Source organism: Pezoporus occidentalis, unplaced genomic scaffold (genome assembly GCF_034315485.1).
Source record: "Pezoporus occidentalis ecotype Australia unplaced genomic scaffold, CSIRO_AGI_Poc_V1 ctg46, whole genome shotgun sequence".
NCBI classification, from domain to species: domain Eukaryota; kingdom Metazoa; phylum Chordata; class Aves; order Psittaciformes; family Psittacidae; genus Pezoporus; species Pezoporus occidentalis.
The window spans coordinates 4397257-4412743 of NW_026915791.1; the positions used below are offsets into that span (position 1 = coordinate 4397257).

The window sequence follows — 15487 nt, forward strand, 5'->3', positions numbered from 1 at the left end:
ACATCCCTCAACCTGCCAGAGATGCTTCTTCTGATACAATGAAATGGGGTTTTAAAAATGTGATTAAATATCTTTATTAAGTATCTTTTAAGTATTTTCAGGATTTTTCAAGATTCATTTTAACAGGTCCAGAAAGATGTAATAGATGTAGAGCACTTCATGCCTCATGTATTCCACTGCCTGTTTTTTGGTGGTTGCAACACTTGTCACTGGGCTTTCAGCTTTACTGGCCCAAGGTGTGGTGCTGATGTGTGTTTTTGGCAGCAGATCCAGAAAATTAAGATGGCTTAGAGTGAACTGAGGAAGGGGAGTCCATTTTAAGAACTCTGGACTTGTTGAGCAAGCCACTAAAACATTTTAGTCTGCCCAAAGTTTCTGGATTAGCACCTTGATATTCTGACTTGAAGGAAAGTCAAGATGTTGAGTGTGATGCTGGAGTTGCCACCTGGCTCCGAGGCTCTAATACTGAATGGGGCTAACACTTTCCCTGTGCTGGCCAAGCTCGGTGGTTATATTTTATTGACTTGTGAGTTTGCTCCACAATGGATTCATTTAGTTTCTTGTCTGGGGGAGAAAAGGCTGCTTCTTCTGCTCTATTTAGATTTGATCATGTTCAGATTGCAGCAATACCTCCGAATCCCGCCTTTGATGTGGCAGTGAAATGCAGTGTGAAAGGACAGGGGAGGAGATGTTTGTTCAAGTGGCTCACCAGCTATTAACCAAAATAACAAAGGACAGATGTTCAGTATTACTGATGCTACTTTTTAAGAAAGCAGCTGAGGCTCAGTGACATATCAGATGGATTTTTCACAGTGATTCAGCGTTGGCATAATTGTTCTATTACATTCTATTATGTTCTAAAATTCAGGTAGGTCAACAATAATTTTTCATCTTGCAAACACCCATCTGTGACCTGTCACACAAGCTCTGCTAAAGGTAATGGAATGATCCTGTAAGCAATTAGCTGTGAAACTTTGTAGTCTCTGCTAGGACTCAAACATCTCCCAGGGTGACTGTAGATGAAGTTGTCTCTTTAATTAGCTGGTGACATAAGGTGACTTCCTGATATTCTGAGAATTGGTTCAGTTTCAAACTGGCTTTAGATTTCCCTGTAAAGCTCCTGGGCTATGTGTCTGCCTACATTTATGCTCAAGGAATTACTGGCTAATTAGCTGACACAGTTTGGTGCTGGTATTCCTCATGTCTGAGGTCTGGTTCAGGTTAGGGAAGAGGAAAAGCTGCTTAAACGGTGTCTGAAGTGCTGAACAAACCTGGAAAGGTGAGGCGACCTCAGACTGTTCCTGCAAAGGTAGAGGGAGATGCTGCTGGATGCTCAGATGCACAGAGCACAGGGAGGGGCAGAGGCAAAGGTTTTGAGCTACTGAATTTTGAGACAGGGATTGGATTTGAAATTCTGTTGCAACAAAACTGAAGGCGGCAGGATTGCGTATATTGGGAACACATGGGCCAGTTCTGTACTGATGATTTTTGGATAGCAAAACTGCCCAACTGCTTCAGGTGAGTGACTGGGAGGAGCAAGATTTTATCTCTCAAAAATGTATGAAAGGCATGTGGAATCATTTTAATCAAGTTTCTCAATAAGCCTTTTGAAGGCAGAAGTCTTCCTTCATGTATGTCTTAACCAGAATAGTACCTTAAGTAAAAATGATCCCCCCTCCCCTGATCAGCCATTGTGATCTCTCTCTTTCTTGACCAATTTGATGTTTTTAATTCTCAGGAATTTAGATTCAGATTCAGATTGAAGGTCTCTGTGGCTTACAAATGGATAATACAAAATTTTCAGACTATGTCAACAAATTAATGTGAACATTTATATATATATATGCATAAATATATATATAATGCCAGAAATTTTCTTTAAATTAATGGTAGGCCAAAAAGTATCTATCAAAGCCGAATTTTTCAGGGACTGAAAGTGATGCCATGGGGAAGGAAATGTCATTTTTCATCCATGGTAAATCCTGTGTGTTGAGTTTACGTTTATCATGTAATTTCATGTAAATGAACTTGGAGCTGGGCTGCTTGCTCTCTTGTTTGACTGGCAGGATGAGGTCTGTGTAGGTTTGGTAACTTATGGAATCATTTGAAAAATAAAGAAAAGAGAAAACACTGTGAAAACTGGAGTCAGGGCAAATCCCCAGCTATAGATCTGACACTATATTTGTTTATTTGTTAATTTACTCTAGTTGTTAATTCTGGGTATTTTTTTTTTCAATGTGACAAATAGCTACCATTTTGTATCACCTTTGGCATGTTCCTGTGTATTTACCTTTGTTGTTACGTTCAACATATTTAAATGATGACCCATTCCTATTGTCATCACAAAGGTGGCATAAGGATACTTTTCTCTTGCAACAATACGAAATTCTCCAGTAGTGATACATTTTTGTAGTCCTGGATTATCAGAAGGTGACAAATTTATGTATAAGGTAATTGTGGGATATTGGATGCAGCTGTCATTGCATCTGCAACCTATTGCAATTAGATACACAATGATCTGAGTATCATGCTGGGGGAACTAGTGCTTACAACAGGGTAGTTTAGGTGAGTTTTGACTGCTTCAGACCAACAAGATATTTATGTTTGCTCCACTTTGCCTTAATTAAGACATGGATACAAGATCATGTGTATATAAATGAGCATTACAAAGTAGATGGAGAGCAAAGGAAAATGATAGCTTCCTTTTTACTTTCTTTGTTATTGCTCAGAGCTTTAAAGAGACTGCTGTGTGTTCCCTGATCAGTGACACAGTCTCTCTAGTCTTTAAAAATCAAGGTAAGAGTTTAAGCAGCATGTATATCAAGATCGCTAGTGATTTTAAATTATTTACTCCGGAAATGTAGTTGCTAAATGAGCCGGTCTATGGCTGTTTAGACTTTGGGCAACTTCACCCATGAATTTCCTTACTGCCTGTTTGATGGTTGTCTTTGAAAGTCTCCTTGAATTGTGAAGGAACTAAGAAAAAATGAAAAAACCCAACATGATACTTAACCTTTGAAATAGTGATCTTCTTGAAATCATAATCCTAGAGATACATTTCTACCTTTAAAATGTCAGTGGGACGAGCAATCAGTAGATTAAGGAGTCCTTACAGGCACCAGCGAATAAGCCATCACCAGTTAAAATTTTCTCAGTGATGACAAGGACCTATTGTTAGGGGCGTTTTGAGCATTCAGCACTTAGGTCTATCATGAACTTATTGCATGAATGAAAAAGTGTTGAGATCATAATTTTTGATTTGCACAAAGCTGTTAAAGATACTGTATTCCAAAGGCTTCCTGTGTGGCTTGGACAAGCAGTGTTTAAGGGAAGACAGCGCCAGCTACAGAACCCGGTGGTGGTCATGAGCAGGAAAGGAACAATTATTTAGGAACATGTTTTGGGTATGGCAACAGTGACATTTTGAGAAAGGGAAAACATAATCTGAACATCAGGAAACCATTCAGCTGGTAAGATGCACTGACTCCAGAATAATTAGATGGTATCTCACTTATGCATCTTAAAAGCAATGTGGGTAAGAGACTGTAATGTCAGGGAGTCAGCTGGGATGGTAGAAATGTGTATAGGTATATATATCTGCTGGGACAACTCAGAGAAGTTGAGTTGGATAATCTACCCTCTTTCCTTTGACTGAGGATATTTTGCAGACATTTTTAATGAAAGTAGATTCCCACTTCAATACTGGAATTCCCTGGAATTTTTCCAGAGAAGCATTCTTCTTTCCAAAGCTGGGAAGACTAGTTTTGCAAGAGTGCAAGTGATCCTCAGCTGTGACTGCTCCGCCTAAGTTTGTTCATCAGTATTTAACAGAGATATGTTGTAATGAAGATAAAAGTTAAGAGAGGTATTTTGTCTTTGGCGTTAGAGATGCTTGTGTCCATGGGAAATATCTTTTGGTCATTCTTTCAAGAGCATTTCAGATGGTAGAAGTTCATATTTATAAGTAATTTTCCTTTCATGCCGTATCTATAGAGAACACTGTGCAAAGTGTGACTATGGAATTATCATCAGGTTATTAAATGCTTTAGATGGAAACCACCAAGATAGTACCGATGCACATTTTGGATAAGACCTTCTGAAAAGTCATCAGGAGTTTATCACACAGGCATCAATATTGAAGGAAGCGACTTGTTGTCCAAGGAACATCACTAGAGTAAAATCCTCTTTTAACACACAACTCCTCTCTTCCTCTGTGCAGAACTGTTTTGCACTGGCCTCTGTGGCACTGGGGAGCACATTTAGGCAGCATCCGCTGCAGTTTGCAAGGTTACTTTCTTTACCAGCATGATGTGACTTATTATGAATGAGATTGATTTCAAAATAATCACTTGGATCTTATGATGCAAGAGTGAGTAGTAGCTGCTGCCTGTCATCAAGCAGAGAGGCGGAAAGAGTGTGGCAGAGCTGGAGTCTGGTCTTGCATGCTCCACAATATACCAGTCTGCACATATATGCTAATTTACTGCTATTATTACAGGCGGTGAGTCACTGCACACCAGAGTGAAGAGGAATCAAGGAGCGTTTTGTGCCTCAGTGTTTCCCACAGGGTGCTTCTGGGGTCACTGTGAGAGCAAGCACATACAAGATCCCTTTGAAATCAGCTCTGAGGACGGGTGAACTGCTGCTGGATCCCTGGGCCCACGCAGGAGAGCACAACCCTCTCTTCTACCTCACCCTTCCACTCCCAAGTTTCACCTACTGTTTATAGCTCCTCCCTTCCTTCCCATTGCATTTAAAATCAAACTGTGAGACTTCTTGATGCAGATTCATCTATTTTCTAGATACACACTAAATATCCAGGCAAAGAATATGGAGAGGTCACTGAGTGTAGCACAGAGGTGTAGATTCAGGGGAGCATGCGTCCTGCAATTACTTAGTTGTGATACTGCGATGGGGTCACTGCATGCTGCTATGGGAAGACTGCTACATGGATTTTTGTTCATAGTTTGGAAAGAAGCTGTTGAGATCTCTCTCTCCACCACCCTGCTGCATGATGGTGGCAGTGTAGTTATTCTGGGAGCTGTGATTTAATTAGTCACAATTGCTTTGCTTGGGGGCTAGAGGCGTTGCATGAGTTGTGTAGACCTTTTTATTAGCTGTAGTATCTTCAGGAAAGAAAGCCCTGGGCAGAAAGGGGCTTCAGTGCTGTCGTGTTCCTCCCCCTCCTCCAAACATATCACAGTAGGTAGAAAAGAAATTTCTCTTTGTTCTGCTGACTCAGTTGAGGTGCTCTAATAGGCTGCAGGAAGCAGGGAGGGGACTGCCTAATGACTGGAACTAATGAAGGGGTGGGGCAGGAGAACCTTGTCATAAAATCCCTATTCCTCCACCCCTAATCTGCATGAGGAGTTCCTGCCTGCTGTACGACTCGGTATCTTTTCACATTGGACTTACATGCAACTGAGGCTGCAATGGGATCAAATTTAAGTTCCAATGAGGTAAGCAAAAGAAGCTGATAACAAGGATAAAGTAGGTAAAATTGTTTGACATTCCAGTGAAGTTGATCACAGAGGAGAGCAAGCTGTTTGAGGTGTACGGGCAATCCAAGGAAAGAGAGTTTGCTGCTCCTCAGATCTCATGGTTGCAAGGATGGTTTTCCTAGTCTAGCCTTTTGCAGAATCTCGTGGCTTGTCTCCATTTTCAAGCTATGTTTTAGGACTAACAATGTTACTTATCGTGCTTCCTTAAAGAAAAGCTGCATGTGAAGGAAGTAAGAAGCTGGCACAGAGTTGTGATGGGTTTGGTGGTCGGTAAAGCACCTAATGAGTGTTGTCAATGAGCATAGCACTAAGTGTGGCTTTGAATGTGAGATGTTGAATGTCAGCCTAGTTTAACATGTAGCTTAGTTTTCTTAACTTTGCCTTGTGTTGTTTTTCCTAGACTATTACGGGCACCTCAGCACCAGCGGTGAGAACGGTAGGTAGTAATTAGCTGGCCCTTCATTAAATGCTGTCCAGTGCTGAATGTAGAGCACCAGAAAAAATGTTAGGAATTCAATGGCTCGGGGGAAAACTGCACTGCAGTGTTTACTGAACACTGAAAAGCCAAGCTGCAACTTCAACTTTGTAGAGGAAATACTGCCTTGGCTTTCAGTAAAGTTTAAATACTCTGGCTCTATTGGTGTCTGATGCTTGTGATGCTGTGAGCAGGTGTTGCACTTTATCTGGTTTGGTTTGTGCTTAGCCTAGGTTACTTTTTAATCCTCCCTTTCTTTGAGTTTTGATTTCTTTTGCCTAAGCACCCACTTATTTTCTATGTTATTCCTTCATAAGAAGACTCCATTTAAATGGGTCTTTCAGTTGTTCTTAGTGTTCTAGTATTCTTTGTAGTCTTTGCGTTGTAACAGCCTGATGTAGAGCTTGCAGTCCTCTGTGTAACGTGGTGTTTAAACTGCAATGTTGGAACAGGTGAAACTATGGGAGAAATGTGTTGTGTTCAGTCTCCTGACAAACCCAATCTCATCAGGCTGGTAGGAGTGGGAGCAGTGCCCAAACGTCTCTGAATGTGAAAAAAGAGCAACCAAGTGTCTCGTAAAGGCTGAACTGAGGATGAATCCTTTGCACAGGCAAATGAAAACTCCCTGTGTGATTAGCACATTTTCACGTTAACAGGTATTAGCATAAAGGAAAATATAGCAGTTAAACTGCTGTGAACCAGTGAATGGGAATAACAGCAGTTGCCACAGGATGGGGCTGTCTTCGGACGTTTGCAGTGGGCTTGGGGCTGCCCATATCAGTTGCAACTCTCTGGACATCAGTATTTGGAAAGATAGGCTATTGTCCCTGCTGCAGTGATGAGGGGTTTCCTAGCCTGGCTTGTTCTGGGCTTCGGTTTCATGTGGAGGGTTGCAGTGATACAGAGATTCTCCCAAATGGTGGCAAATCTGATCTGCTTCAGGGTTGTTTGTTGTTATTGGTAACATCTAATACCTGATTGTGCCTGAGAATCATTTTGTGTTCAAAGTGAAATACTGTGGCAAAGCTAAGCCTTTGCTGCTTTCAAAAGGTAGCTTTTAAAATTATGTTTAGGCCTCTGTCTATAGTTTCACAGTCCTAAGGAAGTATGCTAGTATCATTGAGATTGTTACTTTTTAGACCTATAAATCTAGCCTGTCTTTAGAGGATCAAAAGGGTTCTTTTTATCCTTAGTGCTTTTTACATTCTTAGTAGGTCCCTAGGTGTGAGACATGTATGGTTCAGTGGCTTTAGACTGTGCTTCTTGTCTTTAGGGTGTTTAGAGTGGCAGAACTGACCTGAATATAGTATGTATAATTTAGAGTAGGATCCAGAGCTCCTTCTTTCTGCCCTGGCTTTTCAAAATTCACCGAGGCTAAACCTGGGAAGGACCTGAGGTTTTTTTTTTCCCAACCATGGAAGTTGTTATTTATTACGTTAAATAAATAAGCATAGTATATCTGAGTTGTTTTTTGTTGCTCTGGCTCACTTAAGGAAAACAGCTTTCATTATCAGAGTCAGTTTCAGTGCAACCCTTGGGATGTGTGACTTCAACTTGAGTGGTGATTTAAATTAAAGGGAATATGTAAAATATTTGGGGAGAATATATTGGTAGGGCCCTTAAGATGACAGGCAAAAAAGCAACACTTTTTAGGTGATTCATGTTACTGTATTGTATCAAAATAATATAGATTAGCACGGTCTTGAGAAAAAGCCATGTTGAGCTGTGGAAATGCTTGACTTGATTTCTCTTCTAAGATGTGGATTTATTCTAACATGCAAATCCAGCTGTGGAGCTGAAAACAGGAAGAGAAGAAAAATGACATGAAAATTGCAGTCTGGAGTCACACAAGTTTTACATAGCTCTTGGAAAGAAACAGGCCTTGAGTCACTGCTGCTCCATTTGGTTTTATTCTGGCACAACCCCAGTGACTTCCACTGACCTAACAAGACCCAACTATGGAACATTTTAAAATGGCTGAAATAAATACAAAACATGCAGTACAAGCAAAAAGTGTTTCTTATGCGTTTGACCTTGCCTGAGGTGGCAGACATAGTAACCTAATGAAATACTGCCGGTCCTTGAGGCTCCAAGACTCGTTGAAGTTTAAAGGTGGCACATACCTGACCTAGGTAAGAAGCAACACAATGATCTGTGCTTTAAAGCCCTGCCATGCTTTCTGACAGGGCAAAGCGTTTTATTTGTTGGGTTTCATAGTACTTAAAGTAGTAGTGAGATTTCTATTCCTTTTTGAAGAGAAAGTTAAGGGAAGAGTGAATGGCTCCAAATAGATCCGGCACACTGTTTTACTTTGATAACTGGCTTTTCTCTAGATGTACCTTGGGAATGTTGTATGTATTTCACTCTAGTCTCCTCAAGAAAAAAAAATGAATCTATAAAAGACCTTTAAGCTTGAAACTGAGCAGTTTTAGAACTCAGTTATGTAAGTCTTATTCACAGGGATGAGCACCCATGTATGTGAACACTCCTATTGACTTCCCTGGAACTAGACATGTAAAGATTGCACAAGTTTGCCACAAGACTTAATTGAACTTTTATCTGACGTAGGATAGGGTGACCAAGTCCTGTGTTTGCAATCTGATGTGTTTAGGAGGTTTTGACAGTGATTATTAAAATGCCTGGCTTGTGTTTCCGGCTCATGAGGTAACAATCATGTCTCAGACAAAATAAATACAGAAGCTGAAAGTCAAAGGGCTCATAATAACTGACCTAGGAGGCTGCTGGCCTCAGAACTTACCCAGACTGATATGGTCATCATCACATTAAAGGGAAAGATGTGGAAGTCGCTGTCTGTTACCAGCAGATTATCCAGTTTAAGATACACCCCTCAATAGTTTTTCTGTGTGACTAAGAGGCTGACAGCTAGATTTGACAAAGCATTCTAACACCTAAAAGTTAGGAACTAAAAGGTCTGACTTCCAAGTCTCTGGTAAGGGAACAGACTCTACAACCCTGAGTAAAGCACTGAAGATTGGCTCAATATGCTTGGAGAGTTAGATAACAGGAGAATGGGAATTGTAACAGCTGAGCAGGGAACTGCATAAATAAGTACATCTAACTAACAGAGACAACTGTGCACAGAAACACTCTCCTTAAATCCTATGTCTGTGTGCCACTCAAGAAGGCAGAGAGATACCACTGTCCACTTGAGATGCACAAAATGAAAGTCTAGATGCTTGTTTTCAAAGAGCTGAGCAAAGGTTCTTCCTTTCAAATGGCGTCATGCCTAGTCATTATAGCACTTCTCTGGAATGGAGAACTTAATGTTCAAGTCCATTTCATATTCAAGGGATACAAGCTACATCCTTCCTGGGTAAAGATATGCTCCACTTCTGATGAAACAGCACTGCTAAGGACAAAAGCATTTAGGATTTATTGGGTGGGAAAGCAGGGGCCAAGCATAAATGTAGCAAACATGTCAGTAGATTTGGCAGGTTTAGACAAGCCTTAGCAGTTGGTCCCTATGCCTAGGAGTGCTTCTGTGTTTTACCCAGTTCTGTTTAATGCATAGAGAAAAGTAGCTCTGGCAGTTCAGCTATACAGTCTGGGTGTGATTTCTTTTGGATGCTTTTAATAGAAACTGTGATTTTTAATTTTTGTTCAAAACCACTACTTTTTCTTTCAAGGTGTGCCTGTCCAAGTTTTTGTTTGTGGCCATGTTTGATATAAGGGAGCAGGTAGAGGTGTGATGTACTCTTTAAGACAGCTGAAATGTCCCACAGCTGAGAATTCAAGTGCTTGCAATCTGTGCACCCTAAACTGTGCCCTGTGCTAGAGTCTGGGCAGGTTAAGAACAAATGTGCCTATATCAGTGACTGCTCCAACCCTCCTGCTGCTATCTCAATGACCTTGATCTTCAGGCCCTTTGCCAGCCCGAAAGGCAGTGCAAGAGGATATGCCAGGGATTACCCAGCCTGTTTCTTGGAGGCTGTTCTTCATCTTTGGTGATTTTTTGGACATGTTAAGGTTTTCGTGGGTGAGGACAAGGACTGCTTCATTGTACTGTGTTAGTGTTCAATGTCACGCCATCGCCCCAGTTGCTTAACACTTTGTCAAAGCATTGTGAAACACTTCAGGATACGTGCTACAGCTGGAAAGACAAATGGTTTGGGAAAATGCATAGCATGTATGAGGGTACATTTTAAAGTTATTATCAGTGCATCGTTTTTAACTTTTGCTGCTTATTACTAATATAGGCACTTCAAATGCATAAAGTAATAAAACCAATGTTGTTTTTTTAGGAGACTATTAGATTGGAAAAGTTTTGAGAGGCAAAACACCTGTTTCTGTTCTAAAACAGAATTAGTAGACTGAAAGCTAAATACTGTTCTTAAGCAAGTGTACATACGTTGGTTTTAAAAGGAAAGATGGTACGTATGAAACAGAGGAGGTGTTAGTGTGGGAGAGGAAAGATGTCAACTAGTTACTCCAGGTGAAACGGGGAAAGAGTCAATTTATAGCTTGAGGAATATGAAGGTATATTAGTATGAACCATGGAAGTTATGAAGCTTCATGGAAATAATATCTCTGAGCTCAAGGTGTCTGATACCTTGTCAAGTTGTGAGTTAATTCACAAGATCACCTCTGGAAAGAGTTTTGTAGCTTTCTGCTGGGGATCAGGGCTGAAGATAAGAGATGGATCAGAGTCTTCATGCAAAGCATCTCGTCTCTGTCACCTGCCTTTTATGATGTGTGTGTGAGCTGGTGCTGGTGCAGGAGCTTGAGCTGGTGCTGGTGCAGGAGCCTTTGCTGGTATGTGGTAGTTGCTCAGCTCTATTTGCTTACTCTGAGTTTTTGGTGTCCAGGAGTCTGTTCTGTTGCGGGCAGTGGCGTGTAAGAGATGAGGACACCCATACATGTGCTGTAGGGGTGTTCATTGTGATAATGATGGGGTGGTGTTAGAAATAAGCTATCTTTATCAAATCAAATTCTCAGCACCTACTCTCAACTCATATGTGGTTTTGAAATCTGTTGCTTCTATTTCAGACCTGAACAGAGTTCTGTGCCAAAAATCTGTATATTTTTCCAACTTCTACAGTTGATTTGATAAATGATATTGGCTCAACCTTAAAAACCTTGTTTTATCTCCATCCTTAGAATTTTGAGGTTCCAGTAGTCTGTTACTATAGACCATAATATTAATCTCAATGTTGTATTTTTTTATTTTTGTTTTTATTTCTTTGAATTTTCATGCAGAGACCAGTATCTCCTTTCAACTTGCTCACTGTAAAAATACTAAGAGTGAGGAATGCCCGGAAGGCAGACTTGTGTGAGTATTTCTACTATGGTTGGATGTTTCCTATAATTCTTTCAAGTAAAGAAAATATTGGGTCAATATTATTGTTCTTAAATTGTGTGGGAATAAAAAGGTAAGTTGCTGCTGCAAGTCTGCAAGAATTATTCTATGGTTATACTGTAAAGAGACTAACTCCAGCAAGGTGGTGCATTTGATCTCTTTCATATCACACTCCAAGAGGTATTTCCTACCTTTGTGGCCTCAGACTTGGCTGCTCTTTAAATGATGAACATTCTTGTACTTTTGAGTAGGAAACCTGAGTATTCCCTAAAAAATTTCTGTATAGAAGAAAGGAGAGCACTGGTGATGCAAAGGTAAAATCAGCAGTAATAAGAAATCCTATAAGAGCAGAAGTACAAGGAACACGTTCTATTACTTCCACAAAATTTATAAATGTGTAAGAGGAGATGAGAAAATCCAGTGTGTCGGGGAATTTAACCTAGAGAACAGAGCAATTTAAGTCAGAGAAAATTAAACAGAGCATTACTGTGAGAGTTTTGAAGTACTTTAAGTGAGGGACAGTAAGGGAAAGCAAGAAAAGGATATCCAGAATAGAGGCTACAAGAGAAAAATCTCAAAGCCAGATCACAGAACCAATAGTAAACAGTGAAAGAGCTCAAGACAGAAGACATCTCTGCACTAAGGAAGTCTACAGCATCTGATGATATCCAACTGTGGAAGCTCTGTACCGATCCACTTTGTCTCTGCAAACTAGAGGCATCGGCTTATTGAACGAGAGTATGAACGCAGATTTGAAAGTAAAATCCACGCTGAGAGAATGAGACTTGCAATAGGTTGAAAGAATGGTCTTTTCACTGTCCAGATGTGGCACTGACATGGGGGACTGGTTTAATTCCTCGTACAGGGGAGGCACTGGTTTAATTCTGAATTTTCCAGTTCATTGAGGAGCTTCTGTTTCACACATGCGGATCCTCAATAACCCACCTTCTGGGGGCACTGAGGCTTCTTCAGGTGCCTTACAAAACACAGTTGTGCCACTGAGTCACTCCTATGGGGAAATCTGAATGGTTTAAAGAGGCCGGAAAGGAATGAAAGAAAAGTGTGAAATACAGGCAAAGAGAATAAGAAAACTTAAATCTAAAGACCACTAGAATAAAATGGAAATATGTAAGACAAAGAGGAAAAGTCTACAATATATTGCCCAAAATCTTGCTGAACATTGCTTAAAATATTTTTTTTTAATAATTTTTTTTTGTACACATAAAATTTCATACATCACATCACAGTTTCTAAGGAAACCACCTGTAAATTTTAGTTAATCTGCTACGTATATTGAGTTTTTTTCTTAGTGTGATCGGTTAAGAGTAGAGGGAAAACTTATCTGTGGTTGGATTTGATGGTTTCTGGCAACAGGGATGTGGTTGGAACATGTGGAAGTTGTGATTAACAACAGTATTTATGAATGAATGACTAGTATCAGTGAATAAATCTCTGCTGCACTTACTTGTGGCACTCTGGGTTACTTCTGCATCTTCTGTAATGTAGTACTATGGTGCTTAATTTTTTTTTTCCTTTTATTTTCCAGCTTTAAAAATTCTGCTATGATTTACTGAATGCCTTATTAACTGCTTATGTCTTCATATTTTTTACTCTAGAAATGACAGATGATCAAACTGCTTTGCTTTATGATATGTGTCATTTTGAAAAAGGCATTTGATGCATTAGAGAAAGAGAGCACTTTGTAAGATATAAAGTTGTGGGTTTCTTAGAGATTACAGACTTATTTTTATGTACAGAAGCACACATTTTGTTGCTCATAGTTGCTTGCATGACTTTTTATTTAACAAAATCCAAATGTTCAAATGCCTGAGTGGTGATTTGTACCAACCAAACATGTGATCTGACCAGGCAGTCACTGCAATTGCATCTGCAAACCTGCATGCACAATTGTGTCTACGTTTGTGTATTCCAGCACATTGCCTGTTTATGCTTCAACTCATTATGGCTGCTCTTCTCAGGAATATCTTGCTCTCAGTCATTCCTTAGCAGAGTGAATCATATGGTCTGTCTTCATGAAGCCTCTTGGCACATCGTAGTGCTATATTACCTTGTGTTCTGGTCTCAGGAACAGATAGATATCGTATCTTTAGCCCCTTGAGATACCCCAATTCAGAATCTGGGCATCCCAAGGATTCGTTTAAAGTGTATCTGGCAGAGAGATTTGAAAAGTTTTCAGCAGTAGTGTTTTCTGTCTTGTCAGCAGAAAATTTGTTTTCTGAAGAAACCCAAATTAATGTGGAAAACCTGTTTATTTTTTGTCTGCAGTTGGAAGGATATTTCAGGCAGTCTTTACCTTTTCTGAGTCATTGAAAGGAAAAATGTTTTGGTTAGTTTTCCTTGAAAACTCAGTATTTTTAACTATGCACAAATATCCTTTTTCTACCTGTTTGTAATGTTAACAGTATGCTACTTTTTACAATTCTGAGTTAGCATTTATTTCCCCCACTTTAAGTTTGCTGCTTTTCGGACTAAACCTTGGTGTTTTCTTTGTCAATGTTTGGGTTATTTTTTTTTGTATTTTCTCATTAGTGAAGTGTTTGTGCTTAGTTTATTGAAGTGAATCTTTCCTCTTTGATCTCATGTTCCTATTTACTTCTCTAGTGAAAAATGAGAGATTTTCCCTAAGGTTGTTCCAGAACAAGGTGATTTTAAATAATGTTAATAGATTTGGGTATGGGCTGGAAATCCAGACTGTGTTTTGGACCCTGACTTCATTATGGAATCTTGGGCAAGTCAGTCAAGTTTTCTCAGTGTGTTTAATTGCTTAATCCTTACCTTACCACTGTGAAGTAATTCATCAGTGTGTCTCAAGATCTTTGAAAACGGAAGCTGTAGCATTAATTGCCATTAACCATTTACATTTTCATTTGCCTTCACTTGTGCATCTGCTGAATATCTGATCCATCATGCTCTTCTGATCAGGTTTGGCCAAGGCCACTTTCTGGAAATGCTTTCCTTCCACACCCATTATCAAAGTTTTGCTGACTCTTAACCCCACAATATGGCACAGCTTGGGGAAAATATGGCTGATAGAAAACCCTAAATTTGTAGTTCTTACTGAAAGAGAAAGAGGAAATACATGAAGAAAATTGTATTTAATGTGATGTAATAACATTATTACAGGTTTTTAGCACAATGCAGGGTTGACTATGGCTTGAATTATTTGACCTCTTCTGACTCACAAGGTTGCTGTAAGAACCAGATGACTGGTTGTGCATTGCAAATGTGAAATAGGGAGATTACATTATAGGTAAGAAAGAAAGGACATCGGTGCCTGTATCAAGCTTCTGCAAGTCTCATGCCCTGGTGGTTCTCCCTCCAAACCCAAAATTGGGGGTCAGAATATGGAAGCAGCTTATGTCTTTGGTGGCACTCACAGCTTCCTTATTCAGACAAGAGTCAGGGCAGGATTTTTTCAGTCCACAGATAGAGCAGTAGGAAGGAAAAGGATGAATAGCAATTCCACTGCGGTGCTGAAACTGATTTTGTTTCCCAAAAGGACTGCTGAGAGAGGCAGAACTTCTAAAACTGTCAAATGTATGAATGAATATGAAATTGATGCATTCTGATCTTTAAGCATTTCAGCTTTGATGGGGGAACACTTTGATAAAGGCTTTCTGTAAGTTGAGGTATGAAATCTGTGGTAGAAATGCTGGAAAATAAGTCACTCTACAGCCCCTGCTGTGTTACCTTTGTTTTATTAGGGTTAAACGTGCACAGTGCAATCATTCTTTTTATGGATGTATTATCACTCTGCTCATCTTTTCGTTATACAGTCACCCTTTCAGACTGCTATGTGACACTGTGGCTGCCTACTGCCTCAACTGAGAAGGTTCGGACCAGAACCATCAGGAACAGCAAAAACCCTGTTTGGAATGAAGCTTTCTGCTATAAGATAGATCGCAGAATCAAGGTTGTGAAAGTCAATGGTTTTCATAATTTTCTGTGTGCAGATATTCAATAGATAAAGCAAAACTACAATAAACTAATAAGTATACAGCTAGTTTCCAAACTCTGGAGGTGTTAAAGATTCCTCAGAAAAAAAAATATGTTGCTTACATCTTTCTTGGTATTGTTCTGTTCCAGCTCTTTGTTACTTAAAAATCCATTATACTGAAGCAGTGAGAATCAATTAAATGCCCTGCAGAATACGGCCTTATTGTCCTATTCCCT

The 15487-nt window shown here is 39.8% G+C and overlaps 1 protein-coding gene across 1 annotated transcript in view; it reads left to right on the top strand.

Moving 5' to 3' along the window:
- The first annotated feature begins 5350 nt into the window (after positions 1-5350).
- Positions 5351-15487, top strand: part of LOC134172544 (cytosolic phospholipase A2 epsilon-like) — a 31399-nt gene continuing 21262 nt past the window's right edge. The window contains exons 1-4 of the mRNA XM_062635713.1: positions 5351-5459; positions 5902-5937; positions 11194-11266; positions 15091-15227. Of these exons, the coding sequence (XP_062491697.1) occupies positions 5433-5459; positions 5902-5937; positions 11194-11266; positions 15091-15227 (273 nt within the window). The 5' untranslated portion in view covers positions 5351-5432. The remainder of the gene's footprint in view (positions 5460-5901; positions 5938-11193; positions 11267-15090; positions 15228-15487) is intronic.